This window comes from Stegostoma tigrinum, chromosome 2, assembly GCF_030684315.1.
Source record: "Stegostoma tigrinum isolate sSteTig4 chromosome 2, sSteTig4.hap1, whole genome shotgun sequence".
In the NCBI taxonomy this organism is placed as follows: Eukaryota; Metazoa; Chordata; class Chondrichthyes; order Orectolobiformes; family Stegostomatidae; genus Stegostoma; species Stegostoma tigrinum.
The window spans coordinates 161,519,388-161,546,483 of NC_081355.1; the positions used below are offsets into that span (position 1 = coordinate 161,519,388).

Genomic DNA, 27,096 nt, shown 5'->3' on the forward strand with positions numbered 1-27,096 from the left:
GATATTCACTTTATAAGTATCAAGTAACAATTTATTTATTTTACCCTAACAGGGAACAAATTAGCGAAATACTAACAAACTGAGCGATTCTCCCCTTCACTGTTCCCTAACTAAACTAAATTCTACTTGTATACTGTTCCAATAAGCTCAAGTCCCACTTACATAAATCCAAGTAATAAGAAAATGGGGCAGCTCAGTGGTTAGCACTGCAGCCTCACAGTGCCAGTGACCCAAGTTCGATTCCAGCCTCGGGTAACTGTCTGTGTGGAGTTTGCACATTCTCCCCGTGTCTGCGTGGATTTCCTCCGGATGCTCCGGTTTCCTCCCACAATCCAAAGATGTGCAGGCTAGGTGGATTGGCCATGCTAAGTTGCCCATAGTGTTCAGGGATGTGTGGGTTATAGGGGGAGGAGTCTGGGTGGGATGCTCCAAAGGGTGGTGTGGACTTGTTGGGCCGAAGGCCTTGTTTCCACACTGCAGGGAATCTAATCAAAATCTTAAAAAATAAATAAAAACTTTGTCTCTCAAAGACTACCTCCCTCCACGAGATAGCGAGGTGAGGAACAGGGAGCGGGCGCAGCTGAACACGTGGCTACGCAGCTGGTGTAGGAGGGAGGGCTTCAGATATGTTGATAATTGGGATGCCTTCTGGGGAAGGTGGGACCTGTACAAGAAGGACGGGTTGCATCTGAACTGGAAGGGGACCAATGTCCTGGGTGGAGGGTTTGCTCGAGTAGTTCGAGAGGGTTTAAACTAGTATGGCAGGGGGGTGGGAACCTGAGCTGTATACCAGAGGTGAGCGTTGATGCAGGTGAGGCAGTAGCAAGAGGTAGACCAGCTAGTGGGAAGGATTTTCCTGGGAAGGAACCAAGGGATCGGTTAAAGTGTGTTTGCTTTAACACAAGGAGTATCAGGAATAAAAGTGATGAACTTAGAGCATGGATCAGTACCTGGTGCTATGATGTTGTGGCCATAACAGAGACATGGGTTTCTCATGGGCTGGAATGGTTGCTGGATGTTCCAGGGTTTAGAGCATTTAAAAAGAATAGGGAGGGGGGAAAAAGAGGAGGGGGTGTAGCACTACTAATCAGAGAGGGTATCACAGCTACAGAAGCTTCCATTGTCGAGGAAGATCTGCCTACTGAGTCAGTATGGGTGGAAATTAGGAACAGCAAGGGAGTAGTCACCTCGTTAGGGGTTTACTACAGGCCCCCCAACAGCAGCAGGGAGATTGAAGAAAGCATAGGTCGACAGATTTTGGAAAAGTGTGGACGCAGTAGGGTTGTTGTAATGGGTGACTTTAACTTTCCTAATATTGATTGGAACCTGCTTCGAGCAGAAGATTTGAATGGAGCTGTTTTTGTAAGGTGTGTTCAGGAGGGTTTCCTAACGCAGTACGTTGACAGGCCGACGAGGGGAGAGGCCATTCTAGACTTGGTGCTCGGAAACGAGCCGGGGCAGGTATCAGATCTTGTGGTGGGAGAGCATTTTGGTGATAGTGACCATAACGGCCTCACATTCTACATAGCTATGGAGAAGGAGAGGATTAGGCAGAATGGGAGGATATTTAATTGGGGAAGAGGAAACTATGATGCGATTAGACATGAGTTAGGAAGCATGGACTGGGAGCAGTTGTTCCATGGTAAGGGAACTATAGACATGTGGAGACTGTTTAAGGAACAGTTGTTGGGAGTGATGAGTAAATATGTCCCTCTGAGACAGGCAAGAAGGGGTAAGATTAAGGAACCTTGGATGACGAGAGCGGTGGAGCTTCTAGTGAAAAGGAAGAAGGTAGCTTACATAAGGTGGAGGAAGCTAGGGTCAAGTTCAGCTAGAGAGGATTACATGCAGGCAAGGAAGGAGCTCAAAAATGGTCTGAGGAGAGCCAGGAGGGGGCACGAGAAAGGCTTGGCAGAAGGAATCCAGGAAAACACAAAGGCATTTTACACTTACGTGAGGAATAAGAGAATGGTCAAAGAAAGAGTAGGGCCGATCAGGGATAGCATAGGGAACTTGTGTGTGGAGCCTGAGGAGGTAGGGGAAGCCCTAAATGAGTTTTTTGCTTCTGTCTTTACGAAAGAAACGAACTTTGTAGTGAATGAAACCTTTGAAGAGCAGGTGTGCATGCTGGAATGGATAGAGATAGACGAAGCTGATGTGCTGAAAATTTTGTCAAACATTAAGATTGACAAGTCGCCAGGCCCGGATCAGATTTGTCCTCGGCTGCTTTGGGAAGCGAGAAATGCAATTGCTTCGCCACTTGCGAAGATCTTTGCATCCTCGCTCTCCACTGGAGTCGTACCTGAGGACTGGAGAGAGGCAAATGTAATTCCTCTCTTCAAGAAAGGAAATAGGGAAATCCCCGGCAATTATAGACCGGTAAGTCTCACGTCTGTCGTCTGCAAGGTGTTAGAAAGGATTCTGAGGGATAAGATTTATGACCATCTGGAAGAGCATGGCTTGATCAAATACAGTCAACACGGCTTTGTGAGGGGTAGGTCATGCCTTACAAACCTTATCGAGTTTTTTGAGGATGTGACTAGAAAGGTTGATGAGGGTCAAGCTGTGGATGTGGTGTGTATGGACTTCAGTAAGGCATTTGATAAGGTTCCCCATGGTAGGCTCATTCAGAAGGTCAGGAGGAATGGGATACAGGGGAACTTAGCTGCTTGGATACAGAATTGGCTGGCCAACAGAAGACAGCGAGTGGTAGTAGAAGGAAAATATTCTGCCTGGAAGTCAGTGGTGAGTGGTGTTCCACAGGGCTCTGTCCTTGGGCCTCTACTGTTTGTAATTTTTATTAATGACTTGGATGAGGGGATTGAAGGATGGGTCAGTAAGTTTGCAGATGACATGAAGGTTGGAGGTGTCGTTGACAGTATAGAAGGCTGTTGTAGGCTGCAGCAGGACGTTGACAGGATGCAGAGATGGGCTGAGAGGTGGCAGATGGAGTTCAACCTGGATAAATGCGAGGTGATGCATTTTGGAAGGTCGAATTTGAAAGCTGAGTACAGGATTAAGGATAGGATTCTTGGCAGCGTGGAGGAACAGAGGGATCTTGGTGTGCAGATACATAGATCCCTTAAAATGGCCACCCAAGTGGACAGGGTTGTTAAGAAAGCATATGGTGTTTTGGCTTTCATTAACAGGGGGATTGAGTTTAAGAGTCGTGAGATCTTGTTGCAGCTCTATAAAACTTTGGTTAGACCACACTTGGAATACTGCATCCAGTTCTGGGCGCCCTATTATAAGAAAGATGTGGATGCTTTGGAGAGGGTTCAGAGGAGGTTTACCAGGATGCTGCCTGGACTGGTGGGCTTATCTTATGAAGAGAGGTTGACTGAGCTCGGTCTCTTTTCATTGGAGAAAAGGAGGAGGAGAGGGGACCTAATTGAGGTATACAAGATAATGAGAGGCATAGATAGAGTTGATAGCCAGAGACTATTTCCCAGGGCAGAAATGACTAGCACGAGGGGTCATAGTTTTAAGCTGGTTGGTGGAAAGTATAGAGGGGATGTCAGAGGCAGGTTCTTTACGCAGAGAGTTGTGAGAGCATGGAATGTGTTGCCAGCAGCAGTTGTGGAAGCAAGGTCATTGGGGTCATTTAAGAGACTGCTGGACATGCATATGGTCACAGAAATTTGAGGGTGCATACATCAATGGTCGGCACAACATTGTGGGCTGAAGGGCCTGTTCTGTGCTGTACTGTTCTATGTTCTATGTTCTATGTTCTTCTGGTGTTCTCAAGTCATAAATGACTTTCCTCCGCTGATCCTACTGTCAGGATGCTGTCTGTGTGAAATCTGCTGTGAGGACTCTTAGCTAGAAGTGCTGTGGTACCTTTTATGGATAGATGGTGCTTTCTTAGAGATCTTAGTAATTTCTTGAGAGCTAGGTGCTTCTTTCTCGGGTGGTAGTTTGCACGCTCACAGATTTTCAAAAGCTCACTCCTTACATACCTTGGATGACATATCAATTTTCTTACAATAGTATTGATCCAAAGTTGTCAAAACTATTAGATTTCAATTGGCTTTCAATCACTAAGTGCTTGGTTCAAATTAATTGGCTGATTCCCGCTATTTACCAAAACATCAAAACCAGCCTAAAGTTTCCAATCACGCAGGCACCTGATAATAAGGAGATAGTAAGAACTGGAGAATCTGAGAGAACAAGGTGTGGCGCTGGATGCACACAGCAGACCAAGCAGCATCAGAGAAACAGGAAAGCTGATGTTTAGGGCACGAAACGTCAACCTTTCTGCTCCTCTGATGCTGTTTGGCCTGCTGTGTTCATCCAGCGCCACACCATGTTATCTCGGCACCTGATGATACATGTTTCCATTTTAGAGACGTGTTATTTTCTGTATGAATCTGTAAGCTTAGAAAAGTACTTTACCTCTCAAAGGAACCACACACACTTAGAACATAGAACATAGAACATTACAGCACAGTACAGGCCCTTCGGCCCTCGATGTTGTGCCGACCTGTCATACCAATCTCAAGCCCATCTAACCTACACTATTCCATGTACGTCCATATGCTTATCCAATGACGACTTAAATGTACCTAAAGTTGGCGAATCTACTACCGTTGCAGGCAAAGCGTTCCATTCCCTTACTACTCTCTGAGGAAAGAAACTACCCCTGACATCTGTCCTATATCTTTCACCCCTCAATTTAAAGCTATGCCCCCTCGTGCTCGCCGTCACCATCCTAGGAAAAAGGCTCTCCCTATCCACCCTATCTAACCCTCTGATTATTTTATATGTCTCAATTAAGTCTTCTCTCAACCTTCTTCTCTCTAATGAAAACAGCCTCAAGTCCCTCAGCCTTTCCTCGTAAGACCTTCCCTCCATACCAGGCAACATCCTAGTAAATCTCCTCTGCACCCTTTCCAAAGCTTCCACATCCTTCTTATAATGCGGTGACCAGAACTGTACACAATACTCCAAGTGCGGCCACACCAGAGTTTTGTACAGCTTCACCATAACCTCTTGGTTCCGGAACTCGATCCCTCTATTAATAAAAGCTAAAACACTGTATGCCTTCTTAACAGCCCTGTCAACCTGGGTGGCAACTTTCAAGGAACTGTGTACATGGACACCGAGATCTCTCTGCTCATCTACACTGCTAAGAATCTTACCATTAGCCCTGTACTTTGCCTTCTGGTTACTCCTACCAAAGTGCATCACCTCACACTTGTCTGCATTAAACTCCATTTGCCACCTCTCAGCCCAGCTCTGCAGCTTATCTATGTCTCTCTGCAACCTACAGCATCCTTCGTCGCTATCCACAACTCCACTGACCTTAGTGTCATCTGCAAATTTACTAACCCATCCTTCTACGCCCTCATCCAGGTCATTTATTAAAAATGACAAAAAGCAGTGGACCCAACACCGACCCTTGCGGTACACCACTAGTAACTGGTCTCCAGGATGAACATTTCCCATCAACTACCACCCTTTGTCTTCTTTCAGCAAGCCAATTTCCGATCCGAACTGCTATATCTCCCACAATTCCATTCCTCCGCATTTTGTACAATAGCCTACTGTGGGGAACCTTATCGAACACCTTGCTGAAATCCATATACACCACATCAACCGGTTTACTCTCATAAATTGTTCCCAGTGTGATCTACGTTTTGTTTTTCACTGAAGGATCTCCCTCTTTCCCAATATTTATCCCTCACAAAAGGAAATTGCTGTCAGAAGCTAAATTTTAATTTGTGCTATTTTACATTTTCATCATCCATCCCTGCAGCTCTTCAGGCTGTTTGAACTTTCTGTTCCTCAGTATGAGCTCTTATCATTTTTTGAAATGAGTTTTTGAACTCCTGTCACCGAATAGTCTCTCAAGATCCTTATGTCTTTTCGCTCTTGAATGTTCTTGCCCATTTATCAAAGTTGTTCTGCTTAATTCTTTCACACATCAACTGAACTGTTGTTTATACGCTTACAACATAGAACAACTTCTTGTAACAATTTGTAGACACTCAAAAATTCTGGATGTGAGTTTGCTCGCTGAGCTGGAAGGTTCGTTTTCAGACATTTTGTCACCATTCTAGGTAACATCATCAGTGAGCCTCCGACGAAGCCGGCTTCATCGGAGGCTCACCGATGATGTTACCTAGAATGGTGACGAAACGTCTGAAAATGAACCTTCCAGCTCAGTGAGCAAACTCACATCCAGAACCTCAACCTGAGCTACAAATCTTCTCAAAACTCGCTAGCACTCAAAAATAGCCTGTTTTATTCCTTCATAGTCTCTTAAGACCTTCTCTGACAGCTCTGCAAACAGCTCACTGGCCCTGTCTGTCAACTTGGTCTGAACTAACATTACCCTCACATTTGCTAGCCAGTTTCTCAAAGGAAATACAAAAGGCTTCGATATCTTTTACGTCGAACTTTGGCAATGTTTGGACATATTTTTATTTATCCCTGCTAGGTTATAGGCTACGATGAGTTTGCTCACCCTCACTTCTATCTTGTACTTTTCCTTCAGCTATTTGAAGGCTTTTTTTTCTTATTCCAACTTCTTTTTCAATGCAAATTTTCATTCCCTTTCTCTCTCGCTCATTCTTTTTTCTCTGTCTTCTCTTGCTTTTTCTTTTTCCCTCTCCTCGTTTTTTCTTTGCTTCTAACTGTAATTCAAACTGTTTCATTCCCTAATTCCAGTTGTCTTATTTGAAATTTAATTTTTTTCTAGCTCCCTTGCACTTTCCTATTTCTCTGCTATACCAAAATGCTTAACTAACTCCTTTACAATTTCAGCTTTCCTTTTGTCCCGAGTTAAAACCGATTCTGACCTGTTTACTAATTCTAAAAGTATATCCTTCCCCTGTTTTTCTAAACTTTGCCAAGAAAGTTGGGAAGCATCTTCAAATCCCTGAACAACATCATCAATTTTAAGAGCCATTTCCCTCACTTGATTTAACCAACCACATTTAACCGAAATGAAATGGAATTTTCACACCAAGTTTTATTTAAAAATCTAGGACACTAATCCCTAAGTCTGTTTAAATCTGTCCAAATCCGTTCAGATCCCATGCACAACCCGCCAGATCCCAGACTTGAGCTCCCAAACTGTTACAGAGAAGGAGGGGTTAAATGAAAGAAAATCCTGGAAATTCACTTTGTCAGTAAAAAGTAACAATTGATTTATTTAACCCTAAGAGTGAACAAATTAACAGAATTACTAACAAACCAAACAATTCCCCCATTAACTACTAACTATTCCCTAACAACTAAATACTGGTACACTGCTTCAATAAACACAAATCCCACTTAGATAAATCCAGGTAATAAGAAAATAAATTAAAACTTGATCAGTCAAAGTCTACAAGCCTTTCTTCAAAGAACAATGAAAATTACAGCACAGGAACAGGCCCTTCAGCCCTCGAAGCCTGCGCCAATCCATATTCTCTATCTAAACCCGTCGGCTATTTTCCATGGATCTGTATCCCTCTGCTCCCTGACCTTTCATGTCTCTGTCTAGATACATCTTAAAACACACTGTTGTGCCTGCCTCTACCACCTCCAGTGGCAACGTGTTCCAGGCACCCACCGCCCTCTGCGTAAAGAACTTTCCACGCATATCTCCCTTAAACGGATAACGCATCAGTTTTCTTACATTGCATTTCTTGCATTGGGTTGAAGTTGTCAAAACTATTGGATTTAACTCGCTTTTCATTTGCTAAGTGCTTGGTTTAAATTAATTGGCTGATTCCATCTCGTTGCCAAAACATCAAAACAACCCTAAGGTTTCCAATCACACATCCAATTGATACATATTTCCATTTTAGAGCTGGCTGTAAATCTTCAGCTACATACGGACACTTTTCTGTATAAATCTCTAAGCTTAGAAAAGCAATTTACCTCTTAAAGGAGCCACACCCTTTTCTCCCTTTTGTTTCAAGCAAATTCTAGCTTCCTGCCTTCTGTAGAACTTTGTAACTCATGACAATAAATGAGTTTCCACATTCTCCCTGACAATCCACTGCACTGGCCCTCCGTTACCGCCTCACTGGCCCTGTTGATCTTGCCGCTACAGCACTGCCTGTCTCAGAGAGATTGTCTCTGTGCGAGTAACCTCGAACTCGAGTTCATGTCCTGGAGATACGGATTCAGAATCGCACACTTACAGATGATAAAATTAGATTTTTTTTTAAATATAGTCCCCACAGCATAGAAACAGGCCATTTGGCCCAACAAGTTCACACCAACTCTCCAAAGACCGTACTACCAAGACCCATTCCCAACCTTATCCCAGTAATCCTGCATTTCCCGTGGCTAATGCACCTCACCTCCAATCCACCGAGCCTGCACATCTTTGGACTGTGGGAGGAAACTGGAGCACCCAGAGGAAACTCACGCAGACACAGGGAGAATGTGCAAACTCCACACAGACAGTTACCAGAGGCTGGAATCGAACCCGGGTCCCTTGCGCTGTGAGGCTGCAGTGCTAACCACTGAGCCCATGCCGTCCCACTTCAGTCACTATGTGACCTCTGTTGATTGTTTTGGGGGGATGTCTGCCTGCCTTATCAGGTTTCCACTCTGTGTGATTCCAGGCCTAGGGCAATGTGCTCACTCTTAAGTGCCTTCTGGCTAATGAGGAATGAGAAACGCTGACTGAGTTAGTGGTGCCCACATCTCATGAATGAGTAAAAACAAAAGGACTCCACCATTAAACTTACTGCCCAGCCAGTGAGCTCGAGAGAGAGAGAGAGAGAGAGAGAGAGAAACTCGTTCCCCTGCACTTGGAAAAAGCAGCCCATGACCTAAACTTGCAGCATGACCATTGAGGAATGCCCAGTGCGAACACCAAGGGTGCTGGGAATCCAGTCAGTAAGGACCATCAAAACATATGGACGCAAGGTGGAGAAAGTGGAGTTAAGAGACAGATCATCCATGATTTAATGAGCTGGAGGAACAGATTTCAGCTTGAGTCAACTCTCTGTTCCCATGTTCCCAGTGATGTCAGTCTGAGGGCTTTGCTTTACAGCGTTCCACAGGAAGGTAAAGCTATCTGTGTGGTAGTGAGTGTGTGGGTATATCCATCACTGAGATGCTGTGTGTTACTGAGAGGTTTGCAGAGACATTTACCCTCTGAGCTACTGCGTGGGATGGGAGAACGGTAATATTTGATAAGCTAATGCCTGCTTTTGCCAAGCTCTGCTAACCACCTCTTGTTGTGTCTGTAGCTAACACTAACAGTACACCGTCAGACTGGTGGCCTGGGCATCAGTATCGCTGGAGGAAAAGGCTCTACCCCATACAAAGGGGATGATGAGGTAATGGTGCTTCATGTTCAGGATGATGTCTTGATGGCACTGCAGGCACAGGGTCTGCTGGGCTTCAGAGCACACAGACCCCACCGGAAACCGACGTCTGACTCTCTGGACAAGTAATGCACTGGCCTCGCTTCCCATCTGACCTTGCCCCCCCCCCCCTCACCTTCACTGTCTTCCCCTTCCTCCCTCCACCAATCATCACCCTCTCCCCACCTCCAACCTCACGTTGCCTCCCTCATCCCCTTTCTAGTTCTTGCCATCCTCGTCCCCGGCCTTTATCCCCCATTCTCTGTCTCTCCGCACCTTGCTGCTGCTCCTGTTGTTGTGTGTGTAGCTAACACTGATGAGACAGACAGTATAGCTGGAGGAAAAAGCTCTGCCCTCCCAAGCCCTTTCAGTTTCTTTGTCTGTGCCTGCCCCCGCCCCCACCCCCACTCCCACTTCTCGTGATATAGCCATTCTCCTCCACATCCCTCTTTAAATATGCTGTCTCTAGCGACCCCATTAGGTAGCCCCAGCCCCTCTCTGCCTTTAACCCCTCTCATTCCTGTCTAGTAACAACTCCCTGGGTATTGGTAAGAATACATTATTATTCAATACCCTGGCTTCCCAAAGGCAACCACTCAAGCTACGTGAGAGCTGTTAGTTTGACGTGAGGATGGCTATGAGAGCCATGATTGTGTAAACTCGTACCGGTGTTTGGTTAGGGAATGTCAGGCTGCTGTAAACTGACAGCTCTTTGTTTGTTTCAGGGCATCTTCATATCGCGGGTTTCTGAGGAGGGTCCAGCAGCTCAGGCTGGAGTCCGAGTTGGAGATAAGCTGCTGGAGGTTAGTAAGATCCAACATGGTGACAAGCATTACTGGCCCATCTTTGACCCAGAGCAATGCTAGGCTCGGCCCCTCCCTTGCTAGCTGCGAATCTCTCTTTTAATCCCCAACTCTTTCCCCACCCCTGTCTTTTAGCCCTCATTTTCTTAATTCAACTTCCAAAGATCTACATTTTTCTTTATTCGCTCACGGGATGTGGGCATCACTGGCCGGGCAGCGTTTATTGTCCAGAGGGCAATTAAGAGTCAACCACACTCCTGTAGTTCTGAAGACATATGTAGACCAGATCAGGTAAGGATGGTAGTTTGCTTGCCTAAAGGACATAAGTGAACCAGATGGGTTTCTGTGTTAATTGGCAGCATTTCATGGTCATCATTAAACTCTTTGTTCTAGATTTTTTTAAAATGAATTCAAATTCCATCATCTGCCATTGTGAGGTTTGAACACTGATCCCAGAACATTACCTGGGCCTCTGGATTAAAGCCTAAGAGTGGCAGGTGGAGTTTAATTTAGATAAATATGAGATGTTGCATTTTAGAGATGCAAATCAGGTCAGGACTTAGGCACTTAATGGTAGGGTCCTGGGGAGTGTCACAGAACAAAGCGACCTTGGAGTGTAGGTTCATAGTTCCTTTAAAATGGAATCGCAGGTAGAAAGGATAGTGAAGAAGCATTTGTTACGCTTGCATTTATTGGTCAGTGCATTGAGTACAGGACTTTGGTTAGACTATTTTTGGAATACTGCGTGCAATTCTGGTTTCCTACTGTAGGAAAGATGTTGTTAAACTTGAAACGGCTCAAAAGATTTAGAAGGATGTTGCCAGGGCTTGGGGGGGTTTGAGCTGTAAGAAGAGACTGAATAGGCTGGGGCTATTTTCCCTGCAATGTCAGAGACTGAAGGGTGACCTTATAGAGGTTTATATAATCATGAGGGGCATGGGTATGTTAAATAGACAAGATCTTTTCCCTGGGGTGGGGGAGTCCAAAACTAAACGGCATAGGTTTAAGGTGAGAGGGGGAAAAAATGTCAAATGGACTTTAGGGGTAACTTTTTCACACAGGGTGGTGCATATGTGGAGTGAGCTGCCCGAAGAAGTGGTGAACGCTGGTACAATTACAGCATTTAAAAGGCTTCTGGATGGGTGTATGAATAGGAAGGGTTTAGGGGGATATGGACCAAATGCTGGAAAATGGGACCAGATTAATTTAGGATATCTGGTCAGCACGGATGATTTGTTTCCATGATAATACCACTAGGTCAGTACCTACCTTTGTAGTTTTCCCACATCTCCCCCTCGCCGTTCCCAGTTGCTCAGTTTTTGGCTGCACAGGTCAGTGTACGATGCATTCATACTTGTGCCTTTGGTTGGTGCAGGTAAATGGTGTGGACCTGCATGATGCTGAGCACCACCGAGCAGTGGAGGCATTGCGGAGCTCAGGGAGCTCAGTCACCATGTCGATACTACGGGAGAGGATGGTGGAGCCAGAGAACGCTATCACCGTGACCCCATTGCGCCCTGAGGATGACTACGCCCCAAGGGACCGCCGCACCGGTTTGAGGTTCCCGGAGCCTGTGGAAAATGGGGTGGCTCGGCTGCAGTTTACCACCTCACTGGCACGCAATGAGAAAGGCTTGGGTTTCAGCATTGCTGGGGGCAAGGGATCGACACCGTACAAAGCAGGAGACTCGGTGGGTATCACTCCTGCAGAAACTTAAAGGGAAAGCTGGCTTTAATGAATGTTGGCATGCATGTTAGGGTGTAATGCATGTGTAACCGTGTGTGTGTGTGTGTGTGTGTGTGTGTGTGTGTGAGAGAGCCTGAGTGCACGTGTGTAACCTGGAGTGTGCCCTCTTTCAGGCGATCTTCATCTCGCGGTTGGCTGAAGGAGGATCTGCGCACAGGGACGGGATCCTTCGGGTTGGAGACCGGGTGATCTCGGTAAGTGCTTCTGTCCGTGTAGTGTTTCGCCAGTTGGGGAGTGTTGTGGGGGCCAGGGCGGTGGCTGCTTGCGGGTGTACTCTGTGTACCAAGATTCTGGGTGTGTAAAGACCTCAGCATGACATGGTCTACCTTCACTGGCATCAGTCTGCACCTGCCTGCTGAGATTATCAATTCATGCCAGCTGCTGCGTCTGCTGGCACAGTCGTGCCCCTTGGATATTAGACTACCCTTCTACCTCCACTAAATGAGGTTTGACAAAGAACTGTATCCTGATCCGTCTGGAGCGACTGGGTTCAGTCCTGGGCAGTGTTTCTCAGGGAAAATCTGCTCTCCATGGGGGAGATGCAGCACAGATTCACCAGAATGGCCCTGTGTTAAAATGGAGCAGAAAGAAAAGGATTTGGGAGCTGACTAGGCCATTCACCCCTGCTCCACTATTGACAACACCATTAAAAAATAGGAACAGATGGAGGCCATTCAGCCCCTTGAGCCTGCCGTACCATTCAATAGGATTATGGCTGAACGGCCACTTTCCTGCCCTTTCCCCATAATCCTTGATTCCCTGACTGATCAAAAATCTGTCTATCTCAACCCTACATTGCACATGGACGCTGCCCCCACAACTCTCGGTGACAAGGAGTTCGAAAGACTAACAACTCTGAGAGAAGAAATTCCTCCCCATCTTAGTCTAAAATTGGTGCCCCTTTAATCTGAGACTATGTGCGACAACAAGGTGACTTCAGTAAGATCATCGCTGATCTGATTGTGGTCTTAAGTCCATTTTACTGCCTGTCCCCATGACCGTCAACTCCCCCAGAGGCTGAACATGGGCCTACAAGCCCTGAATTTATTAGATGTCCCTAGCTTTCTCTTCATAACTGCGTTAAAAGCAAGTCTTAATGTTTAAATTGCCCACTGATGTTGTCACTCCACAAGAGAAAGGATGCTGTCAGCATCTATCCAGTCAACTCCTCTAAGGGTCTTGTGTTTCAATAAGGTCGCTTTTCAATCTTCTAAATACCAATGGATACAGGTGCAAAGTGTTCCATTTTACCACTTCCGATAATTGCTTCATCCCGTGTATGAGTTAGAAAGACAGGCTGTAGAGTCTAGTTTTATATTCCTGAATTAGAAGACCAGGCAGTGATCTCTTTGAGGAGGTGATTGGATCACTGCAGAGAAACACTCTCTGCTGGGAAGAGTTTAGGGTGGGTTGAGAAGTCAAGGCAGAGTCTCAAAATTGAAGCCATGTCATTCAGGGGTCACACCAAGAAGTATTCCCTCTCTCAGACAGGCCTGTGATGTTGCTGACAAAGATTTTCTCTTTCTACTATTTCTTTTACTTATTCATGGTCTGTGCGTGTCCTGGCTGGCCCAGCATTGATCATCTATCCCTACTTTCCCTTCAGAAAGTGGTGGTGAGCTGCCTTTTTAATCATAGAAACAGAGATAATAGGAACAGGAGTAGGCTGTTTTGGCCCTTTCAGCCAGTGTGATCATCCAACTCTGTGCCCTGCGCCTCCACCCACCAGCCCCTGTGCACACCCCTCTGGGCTCCCACCCCCCCTCCGCACCACGCCCCCCCCCCCCCCCCCCCCAACAAAAGCTTCTCTCCAAGGTAAAAATAAAATGACATGGGGCTGCTGCCTCATTACAGAGAGATGACTGGTGATTTAACCATGCCTCAGGCGAGGGGAGAGGTTGGGAATGAGAATCCTACATGGTAACCTCGACTGGTTTGAGAATTGTACCACACTGCTGATGTCACTCTGTTGCAAACCAGCCGTCCAGCCAACTGAGCTGCTCTCCGATCTGTGGGAACTGTTAGAATCTACAGAATCATGGGCAGTGACAACCAATGCATTCACTGTTTCTGGGGCCACTTCCCTAAGTCCTCTGGGATGTCGATTATCAGACCGTGGGGATTTATCAGCCTTCAATCCCATCAATTGCCCCAATGCCATTTCCTAACTAATACGGATTTTCCATCACTCCTTCCCTCTCAGTAATCATTGTCTTTACCCAGCATTTCTGGGATGATATGCTGCAGGGCAAAGGACATTGCTATTAGGCATGGTGTTCCAGGATTTTAACCTAGTGACACTGCCGCAGCACTTTTCCTGTGCTTTGCTCTCTATCTAACCCCGTGCTGTCCCTGTCCTGGGAGTGGGGCAGTGTAGAGGGAGCTTTGCTCTCTATCTAACCCCGTGCTGTCCCTGTCCTGGGAGTGGGGCAGTGTAGAGGGAGCTTTGCTCTCTATCTAACCCCGTGCTGTCCCTGTCCTGGGAGTGGGGCAGTGTAGAGGGAGCTTTGCTCTCTATCTAACCCCGTGCTGTCCCTGTCCTGGGAGTGGGGCAGTGTAGAGGGAGCTTTGCTCTCTATCTAACCCCGTGCTGTCCCTGTCCTGGGAGTGGGGCAGTGTAGAGGGAGCTTTGCTCTCTATCTAACCCCGTGCTGTCCCTGTCCTGGGAGTGTTTGATGGGGACAGTGTAGTGGGAGCTTTGCTCTCTATCTAACCCTGTGCTGTCCCTGTCCTGGGAGTGTTTGATGGGGGGGACAGTGTAGAGGGAGCTTTGCTCTCTATCTAACCCCGTGCTGTCCCTATCCTGGGAGTGTTTGATGGGGGGCAGTGCAGAGGGAGCTTTATTCTGTATCTAACCCTGTGCTGGGAGTGTTTGATGGGGGACAGTGTAGAGGGAGCTTTACTCTGTATCTAACCCCGTGCTGTCCCTGTCCTGGGAGTGTTTGATGGGGGACAGTGTAGAGGGAGCTTTACTCTGTATCTAACCCCGTGCTACCCCTGTCACTGGGGTGTGTTTGATGGTTTGAGGCTGGGTGATCTAATTCCAGCCGATGTAACTGTTTCAGCATTGTTGATGGTACTGACTGAGTACTCCTCGTTTTCTCTGGTGTCTGACTGCATACACCTCCTTCCTGTCATGTTTGCTAACATTTTTTTTGAGCTGCGCAGTGATGGATCCGTTCACTCTTGCCTCTGACTTGCATGTGACTAAAATAGCCAGGCATTGCGTGGTGGTGGGTTTCTGACCTTAATCTTCTGACCTGGTTAACAGCATGGGTTACCAGGCCAATGGCCATTAGTAAGAGCTGTTACTGTGTGGTCAGTGGTGGCTTCTGTCTGCTCTACACCGGATCTTCCCGCACTTGTACAGCCCATGGTAAAGCCTCCTCTGGTACTAACTTCTCTGTCCTCTCCCTGCTCCTCGGTTTGTTCTTTTCCACTCTTCACCTCGCCACTTGCTATGATTTGTGCACACTTTCAGAACAGAGGAAATCTCATCGGTGTTGATCACAGTTCAAAAGAAATGGTTCTTTCCCTGAGCCTCCATCATTTTGAAGTTCGCCCAGAGCGCTCCCTGTGTGAGCTGCAGTTACCTGGCTGAGCTACCATGAGAGATCACTCCAGCTGGGACCCATTTGCAGTGTGAAGGAGGGTATCGCCTTGGTGAGAGGACCCTTCCTTACTACTTGTTGAAGGAGTTACCTTGTTGTGTAACTCAGGGTTTTAATATCATGACTGGTTCGGGTGGAATTGGTTATGAAAACAGTGTCTCATGCAGCAGGGTCAATAGCCTGAGAGCATGTATTTAGGAAATTTGCAATAGATCAAGGGCGGTGATGAGGAAGATGAAATATAGTTAATTCCTGAGATTGGAAATATGAAAAAAAACAGCATTGGAAGCAGACTCAGTGGTAACGTTAGAAACGGAATTGTGTTGAATGCTGGAAGAGGAAGAAGTTTGCAGTGTCATTGGGTTAAGGTTAGGGAAGTCAGAGTAGTTGGGTATTTCTAGCAAAGAACTGGTATGTGCAGGATAGGACAAATGTCCTTCCGTATTGATGGAATTACAGGGTTGTGAGACAGGGATTTGACAGAATATAAATCCATTACCTCTGAGAGAATGCATCATTGCCTTCAAATCAAAATCAGAAAACGCTACAACAAACAGGTCGCTGCATAAAAACCGAAAGAACTGCAGATGCTGTAAATCAGGAACAAAAACAGAAGTTGCTGGAAAAGCTCAGCAGGTCTGGCAGCGTCTGTGAATTGAAAATCAGAGTAAACGTTTTGGGTCCAGTGTCCAGTGACCCTTCCCCAGAAGTGCATGTCTGAACCTCACTCTGCCAAGCAGGTTAGTGAGTGACCTTACTGGATAAGGTTATCAATGGTGATGGGCCGAGGGCAGTAACTGGAATTGTGGTGGAAAACAGCGATCACTGACTGGACTGGCAGAGCTGAGGACAAGCACCTGTCCATATTCCTCTGTCCTCTGTGTTGAATGTGTGTAACACAAGTACCATTGGCATTTCAGCCAAGTAACCAACAAACCCAGGAGACCTTTCAAATTGATAGTCAGAGTAGAAACACCAATGAGACCTCACTGTTCTGAATCCTGTAGCCTGCACACCTATTATCGCAGGTGTGTGTGTGTGTGTGTGACTGAGAGAGACAGAGTGCAGGTTTGCGTGACAGCTTCTGAAACAGCGAGCGTCTAGGAGTGCATTTACGGCTTTGTGAACATGTAGCTGAGCACCCAGAGTTTGTGTAAGCAGGTGTAAATTTGGGCATGTCTATTCAAGTCAGTGTGTGTGGATTTCTGCGGAATTCTGTGCATTTAAATGTGATTGTAAGTGTGTATCTGATTGTGAGCTTATTTTGTTTGTGTGAGCACACATCAGAAGGGAGAGCGGGCATCTGCCCGTGTGTGAGGGAGGGAGAGCGGGCGTCTGCCCGTGTGTGAGGGAGGGAGAGCGGGGCGTCTGTCTCTGTGTGTGAGAAGGAGGGAGAATGGATGTCTGCCTGTATGTGCATGTACGCGTGTGTATCTAAGCGTCTGTGGGACCGTCAGTTCATGCCTGTGTGGCTGAGAGCTTCACTGTGCCCAAGTGTATACTAAACAAACCAAAAGTACTGAGAATGGTAGAAATCAGAAACAGAAATGGAAGCTGCTGGAAGAGCCCAGGACCTGTGGAGAGGAATCAGGATTATCATTTCAGGTCTGGGGCTCCTTCCATAGAACTGATTAACTATCAGTTCTGAGGAAGAATCAAGGATCTGAAATGGTAACTCTTATTTCTCCCAATAGATGCTGCCGGACCTGCTGAGCTTTTCCAGCACCTTCTGTTTTTTGAGCCTGAGAGTGTGCCTGTTTCATGATGGGACAGAATCGGTACCTGTGCCCCATGGTTGTGTGCTGTGATGTTGAGCCAGTACTCTCTAAGATCTTGCTCCCAATGTCAAAACCCTCAATGTTTGCAGTGGTTTAACAAAACATTTAAACCCAGGCATTTACATTTACTCAGCCTGTGTCTCCAAGCAGCGAGGAGCACCACAGCCAATGAGATCAGGTTAACTCAGATTGTAGCAAATGCTCTCTGGTGGTCACAGAAACCAGTCAGATTGCTAACATCTTCTGTTCCTTAGATATGGAAAGGGATGTTAGCTGGAAGTCAACAGGCAAACTGTCCTCCTTCTGAGAGCTATGCATATATTCTTATCCTGTCCGCCTTCAAAACATCCTCTGTCCATTATGTTACAGTGCCCCCTCTGCGCCGTCCCTCCGGCGGCGCGCCGCCCCAGATCTGCATGGAGCTGAGTTCAGGCCCCCCTTATTCTGAAGTATGTGTGAAATATTGGAAGGCTGTGAATGTTTGGCTGGAGCAGTGTGGTGGGCACACTGGGGCTGCAGTTCAATGTGAACTGACTGCAGGTTTGCGCATATTTCCAGATCAATGGGGTAGAGATGGCAGATGCCAGGCATGATCAGGCAGTAGCACTTCTTACGGGCACAGCACCCACCATCACCATGGTAGTCGAACGTGAGATGTCAGAATTAGACAAGTCTGCAGATGACATGCTGACAGGAGACAGCTCCCCAACTCTGCACCGAGCGAGGCCGTACACTCCACCCCCTACTGGCCAGGCACGGAGCGAAGATTACTGTGACTCCACGATCGAGGAGACTATATCGCAACCTAACCAGCCATCTGTCAACTTCACCGCTCACGAGGAGTACCCTGTAGAGGTAAGAGGGTTCAGGGGCCTGGGATAAGGTCATTGGAGGAGGGGCAAAGGAGTCAGGTAGGGGCACGTCTCGGGGATTTGGTGCTTTTGTGGGTGAGCACTGGGTGAAATACTAGGTGAGAGATGTTTCATCGCCCCTGCCAGTGAGTGAGAGATGTTTCATCAACAATGCCCCCCCCCGCACCATGGGTGAGAGATGTCTCACCTATTCCCTCCCCCCATCCCCATCCTTCCCGTGGGTGAAGAAAGTTTGGGTGAGGGGGTAAAATTGTATCAGAGATAATAGGAACTGCAGATGCTGGAGAATCCGAGATAACAAGGTGTAGAGCTGGATGAACACAGCAGGCCAAGCAGCATCAGAGGAGCAGGAATGGTCTGAAGAAGGGTCCTGCTCCTCTGATGCTGCTTGGCCTGCTGTGTTCATCCAGTTCTACACCTTGTTATCTTGGGTGAGGGGTTATTACCCAGCAAGAATATTGCTGTTGAGCCTCTTTCTATCCCGAAGCTCATGTAAGTTGTTCTGATCTATTTGTGCCCCCAGGAGATTGTTTTGTTAAAAACAGGAGGGCCTTTGGGGCTCAGTATTGTCGGAGGAAGTGACCATGCCAGCCACCCGTTTGGAATCCACGAGCCCGGTGTCTTCATCTCCAAGGTACAGGATCCATAGCCTGCCGGCTGGTCCTCTGTGTTGCCTGTGCGGGGTCTGCTGGAGAAGCATTAGCCTGGGATTGATCTACGGACAGCGGGATTGTGTGGTATTTTTGAGATTGAGATTTGTGCCCTAACTACCAGGAGAGAGGCCTAAAAATTAACCCCCACTTTGCTGGAACTGTCTCAAAAGTGAAAGGTTTTTAAAAGTACACAAAATTCCTGAATTTACCTCCTTTCCAGACCCAGGGATTGTTGGGAAGCACACTCCAGGTTTCAATTTAGATGATTAGACTCTAGTCATTGGCGATCACTCTCTAACTGTCCACCTCGGAAATCCTAAGCCACTGGTCCTGGGTGTCTCTTGCTCCTCATGTGGCTGATGAGCCTGATCCTAGAGCCACATCTCCCACCACGTGTTTGGCAGGTGTTTCCGGGGAGGGTTGGCGGTGGAATTGCTCCTTGGCATGCTTGTCTCCAGCTCCTCTTCTATATTTCCTTGTACTGATGGGTATTCTCAAAAAATTTATAGAGAAGCTTCCTCCATGTCACTTTCTCTAAATGAGGGTCTCATACCTTTATATCTATGTTACATTTCATGATGGAAGCTGCCAGGGAGTCTTTAAAACACTTCCTTTCTCCTCCTGTCATTCAACTGCCTTCCTTAGACTGAATCAAGATGATTTGCTTCAGGAATGGGAACTCTGACTCCTAAGCATATGGCCAGCCCAGGAGAGTTAGTTTCTTGGATTGAAAATTGGCTGGCTGGCAGGAAGCAAAGAGTTAGTGATAGACGGGTCCCTTTTGGAATGGCAGACAGCGACCAGTGGGGTACCACAAGATTCGGTGCTGGGACCGCAGCTGTTTACGATATACGTTAATGATATAGATGAAGGCATTAAAAGTAATATTAGCAAATTTGCTGATGACAAAGCTGGGTGGCAGTGTGAAATGTGAGGAGGATGTTATTAGAATACAGGGTGACTTGGACAGGCTAGGTGAGTGGACGGATGCATGGCAGATGCAGTTTAATGTGGATAAATGTGCGGTTATCCACTTTGGTGGCAAGAACAGGAAGGCAGATTACTATCTAAATGGAGTCAAGTTAGGTAAAGGGGAAGCACAATGAGATCTAGGTGTTCTTGTACATCAGTCAATGAAAGCAAGCATGCAGGTACAGCAGGCAGTGAAGAAAGCTAATGGCATGCTGGCCTTCATAACAAGAGGAATTGAGTGTAGGAGCAAAGAGGTCCTTCTGCAGCTGTACAGGCCCCTGGGGAGACCACACCTGGAGTATCGTGTGCAGTTTTGGTCTCCAAATTTGAGATTAGAGATTAGATTAGATTCCCTACAGTGTGGAAATAGGCCCTTCGGCCCAACAAGTCACCACCGCCCTTAGGGGCATCCCACCCACACCCATCCCCCTATAACCCTCACACCCCTGAACACTATGGGCAATTTAGCATGGCCGACCCACCTGGCCAGCACATCTTTGGACTGTGGGAGGAAACCGGAGCACCCGGAGGAAACCCACGCAGACACGGGGAGAATGTGCAAACTCCACACAGACAGTTGCCTGAGGCTGGAATCGAACCCGGGTCCCTAGCGCTGTGAGGCTGCAGTGCTAACCACTGAGCCACCGTGAGGAAGGACATTTTTACTATTGAGGGAGTGCAGCGTAGGTTCACGAGGTTAATTCCCGGAATGGCAGGACTATCATATGTTGAAAGATTGGAGCGACTGGGCTTGTATACACTTGAGTTTAGAAGGATGAGAGGGGATCTGATTGAGACGTATAAGATTATTAAGGGATTGGACACTCTGGAGGCAGGAAGCATGTTTCCACTGATGCGAGAGTCCAGAGCCAGAGGACACAGTTTAAAAATAAGGGGTAGGCCATTTAGAACAGAGTTGAGGAAAAACTTCTTCACCCAGAGAGTGGTGGATATATGGAATGCTCTGCCCCAGAAGGCAGTGGAGGCCAAGTCTCTGGATACTTTGAAGAAAGAGATGGATAGAGCTCTTAAAGGTAGTGGAATCAAGGTTTATGGGGATAAGGCAGGAACAGGATACTGATTGTGGATGATCAGCTATGATCATAATGAATGGTGGTGCTGGCTCGAAGGGCCGAATGGCCTACTGCAGCACCTATTGTCTATTGTCTACTGTTTCAGATGATTGTTGCTTCATTGCTGTTGGCTGCTTCAAGGATGCTGATGTCAGTGCACCTGTTCTCCCAGCTTAGAGGGAGAAGCTGTCTTAAACTGTGCTCATGGCACTTCTCCAGGGCCTTGCAGTGCCTCTATACACAATCCGAGTTTCAGAGCCATATACAGGTGTCAGAAGGGTGACTGCCTTCATTCATGGGAGTGAAACTGGACAGATCGACCTGGGCACCGGAAAAGACAAGGGCAGAAACAGCCCTGTCGACCCTGCAAAGTCCCCCTCACTAACATCTGGGGGTTGGTGCCAACATTGAGAGCGCTGCCTCACGGACTAATCAAGCAACAGCCTGACATAGTCATACTCATAGAATCATACCTTACAGACAATGTCCCAGACACCACCTGCAGCAGACCCAGTCGAGCAGCGATGTCCTTTAGGACCCGACCAGCTCTATCAGTAGTAATGCTGCTGAGCCACTCTTGGTGGTGGACATTGAAATCCCCCACCCAGAGTACATTTTGTACCCTTGCCATCCTCAGTGCTTCCTCTAAGTGTTATTCAACAATGAGGAGAGACTGAACCATCAGCTGAGGGAAGGCGGTACGTGGTAATCAGTCGATACCAGGTGACCCGACCCTGGTAGCCCTTGAGAAGGTGGGGTAAGCTACATTAATGAACCACTGCAGTCCATGCGCTGTGGGTTGGTAAAAGATTTGAATCATGTTGAGGTTTTCACCAATTCATTGGTACGCTTTTGTGAGGTATAAACAGAGATTTGAAGATTTTTTTCTGAAGGGATGGACATGACATTGTTATCTGTAAACTGAAATTCCAAAAACGAGGTCAGTGTCATAGAACATAGAACATGTCATTTTCTTCTTGGCCTTGAACTGGTTGAAGCTAAAATGTTTTTGTCTACAAGCTGGATGAAAAGTGTGCACATCCCTGGGAAACTTAGTATTGATAAGGTGAAGACGGAGAAAAGAGAGTGTGGGGTCGGGGCGGACAGTGTCACATCCCTGCTTGACCTCTGCCTTGACCTAAAAGAATTCTGTCATATTACCATTGGTAAGGACAGTCGCCACAATCTCGTTGTGGAGGAGATGGAGCATGTTGAATGGCATTTCTCTGACAGCTGGCCTCTAACAGGATCTTCCATAATATATCCCGCGCGACTGAATGCAAAGCCTTGGTCAGAATGACATGGAATGGCTGGTGTTGGAATAACCTTATAAATTAAAACTCAAATCCCCTTATAAACATCACCTTGCACACATGCAGACAGGGGAAGATAACCGTTGGAAGAAGAAAACTAGAAAGGTATTTGGGGTTTCTAACCACGGATGATTTGAGATGATTCTTATACTGATTGCCACATTGCTTTTCAGTTACCTTTCAGGAAATGCTTCCACTGATCTGTGAGAGAGACAGGAGAGGTGGTTTACTTAGAAAAAGGTCTCCTGACTTACCAGTGAAAAGTCACAGCTTACAACAGTAGCTGGAGGAAAGATAAATGTGTTTTCTTTATGTTTAAAATAGCTTTTGACTGCAGAGAACAGGGAGACAGCTCCTGTGCTGGTGGAGATCAAAATACTTCGTTCTCCCCTTCTTCCCAGCTTCAAGCTGTTCAATTCCCTAAGAACCTATGACACAGTTTTCCGCACACGGAAGGTCTTTGTCATCAATAGCTGGTCACTAGTCCACAGACCAATCAACTTGTTACTGTGCCAGTGTTTCTGTATGTGACCCCATGGCTCCTGCTCATCTCCAGCGTCTAAGGTTACTGACAATTCACCCACCTGTTCCCCATGTTGCTTGCTTTGAAGGTCAGGTGACATGCTTTTCAGAACAGGCAATAATCCTTTAAAGCGCACGTTTTAAATCAATTTTTTCTCCTCTCAGCACACAGTATACCAAACAAAAATAAGGTGACAAATACTTTGTATAGGCCTGTGGGGGAAAAGCAGGCCATTGGGATTAGTTTGGGGATTGATACAGGGCTATGGGGAGAGAGCGGGCAGTGGGATTAGTTTGGGGATTGATACAGGGCTATGGGGAGAGAGCGGGCAGTGGGATTAGTTTGGGATTGATACAGGGCTATGGGGAGAGAGCGGGCAGTGGGATTAGTTTGGGAATTGATACAGGGCTATTAGGAGAGAGAGGGGCAGTGGGAGATCGGCACAGGGTATGGAGATGGTGTGAAACGGTGGGATTAGTTTGGGGATTGATACAGAGCTATGGGGACGGTGTGATGCGGTGGGATTAGTTTGGGGATTGGTACAGGGCTGTGGGGACGGTGTGATGCGGTGGGATTAGTTTGGGGATTGGTACAGGGCTGTGGGGACGGTGTGATGCGGTGGGATTAGTTTGGGGATTGGTACAGGGCTGTGGGGACGGTGTGATGCGGTGGGATTAGTTTGGGGATTGGTACAGGGCTGTGGGGACGGTGTGATGCGGTGGGATTAGTTTGGGGATTGGTACAGGGCTGTGGGGACGGTGTGATGCGGTGGGATTAGTTTGGGGATTGGTACAGGGCTGTGGGGACGGTGTGATGCGGTGGGATTAGTTTGGGGATTGGTACAGGGCTGTGGGGACGGTGTGATGCGGTGGGATTAGTTTGGGGATTGGTACAGGGCTGTGGGGACGGTGTGATGCGGTGGGATTAGTTTGGGGATTGGTACAGGGCTGTGGGGACGGTGTGATGCGGTGGGATTAGTTTGGGGATTGGTACAGGGCTGTGGGGACGGTGTGATGCGGTGGGATTAGTTTGGGGATTGGTACGGGGCTGTGGGGACGGTGTGATGCGGTGGGATTAGTTTGGGGATTGGTACAGGGCTGTGGGGACGGTGTGATGCGGTGGGATTAGTTTGGGGATTGGTACGGGGCTGTGGGGACGGTGTGATGCGGTGGGATTAGTTTGGGGATTGGTACAGGGCTGTGGGGACGGTGTGATGCGGTGGGATTAGTTTGGGGATTGGTACAGGGCTGTGGGGACGGTGTGATGCGGTGGGATTAGTTTGGGGATTGGTACAGGGCTGTGGGGACGGTGTGATGCGGTGGGATTAGTTTGGGGATTGGTACAGGGCTGTGGGGACGGTGTGATGCGGTGGGATTAGTTTGGGGATTGGTACAGGGCTGTGGGGACGGTGTGATGCGGTGGGATTAGTTTGGGGATTGGTACGGGGCTGTGGGGACGGTGTGATGCGGTGGGATTAGTTTGGGGATTGGTACAGGGCTGTGGGGACGGTGTGATGCGGTGGGATTAGTTTGGGGATTGGTACGGGGCTGTGGGGACGGTGTGATGCGGTGGGATTAGTTTGGGGATTGGTACGGGGCTGTGGGGACGGTGTGATGCGGTGGGATTAGTTTGGGGATTGGTACGGGGCTGTGGGGACGGTGTGATGCGGTGGGATTAGTTTGGGGATTGGTACGGGGCTGTGGGGACGGTGTGATGCGGTGGGATTAGTTTGGGGATTGGTACAGGGCTGTGGGGACGGTGTGATGCGGTGGGATTAGTTTGGGGATTGGTACGGGGCTGTGGGGACGGTGTGATGCGGTGGGATTAGTTTGGGGATTGGTACAGGGCTGTGGGGACGGTGTGATGCGGTGGGATTAGTTTGGGGATTGGTACGGGGCTGTGGGGACGGTGTGATGCGGTGGGATTAGTTTGGGGATTGGTACGGGGCTGTGGGGACGGTGTGATGCGGTGGGATTAGTTTGGGGATTGGTACGGGGCTGTGGGGACGGTGTGATGCGGTGGGATTAGTTTGGGGATTGGTACGGGGCTGTGGGGACGGTGTGATGCGGTGGGATTAGTTTGGGGATTGGTACGGGGCTGTGGGGACGGTGTGATGCGGTGGGATTAGTTTGGGGATTGGTACGGGGCTGTGGGGACGGTGTGATGCGGTGGGATTAGTTTGGGGATTGGTACGGGGCTGTGGGGACGGTGTGATGCGGTGGGATTAGTTTGGGGATTGGTACGGGGCTGTGGGGACGGTGTGATGCGGTGGGATTAGTTTGGGGATTGGTACGGGGCTGTGGGGACGGTGTGATGCGGTGGGATTAGTTTGGGGATTGGTACGGGGCTGTGGGGACGGTGTGATGCGGTGGGATTAGTTTGGGGATTGGTACGGGGCTGTGGGGACGGTGTGATGCGGTGGGATTAGTTTGGGGATTGGTACGGGGCTGTGGGGACGGTGTGATGCGGTGGGATTAGTTTGGGGATTGGTACGGGGCTGTGGGGACGGTGTGATGCGGTGGGATTAGTTTGGGGATTGGTACAGGGCTGTGGGGACGGTGTGATGCGGTGGGATTAGTTTGGGGATTGGTACGGGGCTGTGGGGACGGTGTGATGCGGTGGGATTAGTTTGGGGATTGGTACTGGACCCTGCAAACAGAACGAAACAGTAGGATTTTTGTCATTTGATATTGGGTTATGTTGGGAACGGGACAGTGGGAATTGTGAGACTTGATATCAGCCGATCTTAGTTTTGGATTGTTCAGAGTGAGGTGGCATACTTTAATGTGATAAATGATGTTACTGTCCTCCCAGAGGACCGCACGATTATACATTCATTAGTTAGGGACAGTTTGTGGGTGGTTTAACTTGAGGGCCACCATACCTCAGGTGATGGGAAAGGTCAAGCAGATGGGACTTCTTGGTGTTAGTCTGCATCGCAAATCAGCTGTCCAGCCAACTGTTGTGGTCATTCCCCGGACAGTGTGCTTACAAGAGGTCAGCCCTGGCACATTAGCCTGTGATGAGTCTTGTCTGACATACGTACTTGCACATTAACCCCCTTAAGCCTGCTCTGTCAATTAATTAGTTCATGGTAGATGTGACGATTCTGTGGAATGCCTACTCCACTAACCTTTCAGCACCTTGCTGTTGGGAATGCAGGTTATTGGCGATGGGCTGGCAGCTCGTACTGGGCTGCGAGTTGGTGACCGTATTCTGGAAGTGAATGGCATCGATCTTCGCCATGCCACCCATCAAGAGGCAGTGATGGCCCTGCTGTCGAACCAGCATGAGATCCGGATGTTGGTACGCAGGGATCCAGCTCCGCCTGGGATGCAGGTCAGTCAGGAGAGGATATCAATCTCTTGCAGCTTCACCCTGATGGATAAGTATGTTCAGTCAAGGAATGGGCTCAGAGCCAATTCTCAGTGTCGCATCTTCTGAGCCTGCTGTGTGCTACCACAGATCAGTCAGCTAACTGTCCTGATTAATTTATGGTGACTAGGAGTTTGCCTAATTCCTTAATGGACCATGGGTATCTCTGGCTGAGCCAGCATTTGTTCTGCTAAACGAGGCAGTGGTGAGCTGCCTTCTTGCATCGCTGCAGTCTGTGTGCTGTAGGTTAACCCACAATGCCCTTGGGGAGGGAATTCCAGGATTTTGAATGGTGAAATATTTCCAAGTCAGGATGGGCAATGACTTGGAGGGGAAGTTGTAGATGGTGGTGTTCCCATGTATCTGCTGTCCTTGACCTTCTAGATAGAAGTGATGGTGTGTCTGGAAAGTGCTGTTAGTCAGGCCTTTGTGAGTTAATGCAGTACATCTTATAGACATCAGCTCTAGCTGTGTAGGTATTGCTTTGTGAAATGTTGCCCTGCAGGTATTATCCCTGTTCACTTGGCAAATACTTGTTGCTCAAGTAACACTCCAAAAGTAAACTATCTGGTATTTTGAGCTCAGGAGCTGCAGATACCTAAGGCAGGCACTAGAATATTTTAGCATACTTATTAGTGAGTTTCCTCCATTCATGTTGAAGTAATTATAGGATGCAGCAACTAAATAGACAAGAAAGGGTGTAAAACAGATACCAGAGATGGAATGGACACCCCATTGCCCCCTAACTCATTTTCCATCTGAAGGAGCTGGATTCAAGATAAAGATTTAATGAGGCAGTGGTATTGTCACAGGACTAGGTAATCCAGAGACCGGGGTAATGCTGTAAGATCAAAATTCTAGAAGTCGGAGCTTTATGACCATGAAATCATTGATTGTTGTAAAACCCTGTCTGATTCACGAGTATCCCTTAGGGAAGGAGGTCTTCTGTTCTAGATCTGATATCTGGGCGAAGTGTGACTTCAGACACACAGCAATAACATAGAACATAGAACATTACAACACAGTACAGGCCCTTCGGCCCTCGATGTTGTGCCGACCT

General features: G+C 47.8%; 1 protein-coding gene across 12 annotated transcripts in view; it reads left to right on the forward strand.

Annotated features, from left to right (window-relative positions):
- The window catches only part of scrib (scribble planar cell polarity protein), a 222,455-nt gene that overhangs the window by 102,385 nt on the left and 92,974 nt on the right, over positions 1 to 27,096 (forward strand). For 10 of the 12 annotated variants that reach the window (XM_059640836.1, XM_059640855.1, XM_059640863.1 and 7 more), the window contains 7 exons: positions 9,201 to 9,290; positions 10,043 to 10,120; positions 11,496 to 11,810; positions 11,980 to 12,060; positions 17,814 to 18,110; positions 18,651 to 18,761; positions 25,824 to 26,000. In XM_059640836.1, coding sequence (XP_059496819.1) covers positions 9,201 to 9,290; positions 10,043 to 10,120; positions 11,496 to 11,810; positions 11,980 to 12,060; positions 17,814 to 18,110; positions 18,651 to 18,761; positions 25,824 to 26,000 — 1,149 coding nt within the window. The remainder of the gene's footprint in view (positions 1 to 9,200; positions 9,291 to 10,042; positions 10,121 to 11,495; positions 11,811 to 11,979; positions 12,061 to 17,813; positions 18,111 to 18,650; positions 18,762 to 25,823; positions 26,001 to 27,096) is intronic. The other 2 variants (XM_059640858.1, XM_059640869.1) reach the window with 2 other exon arrangements.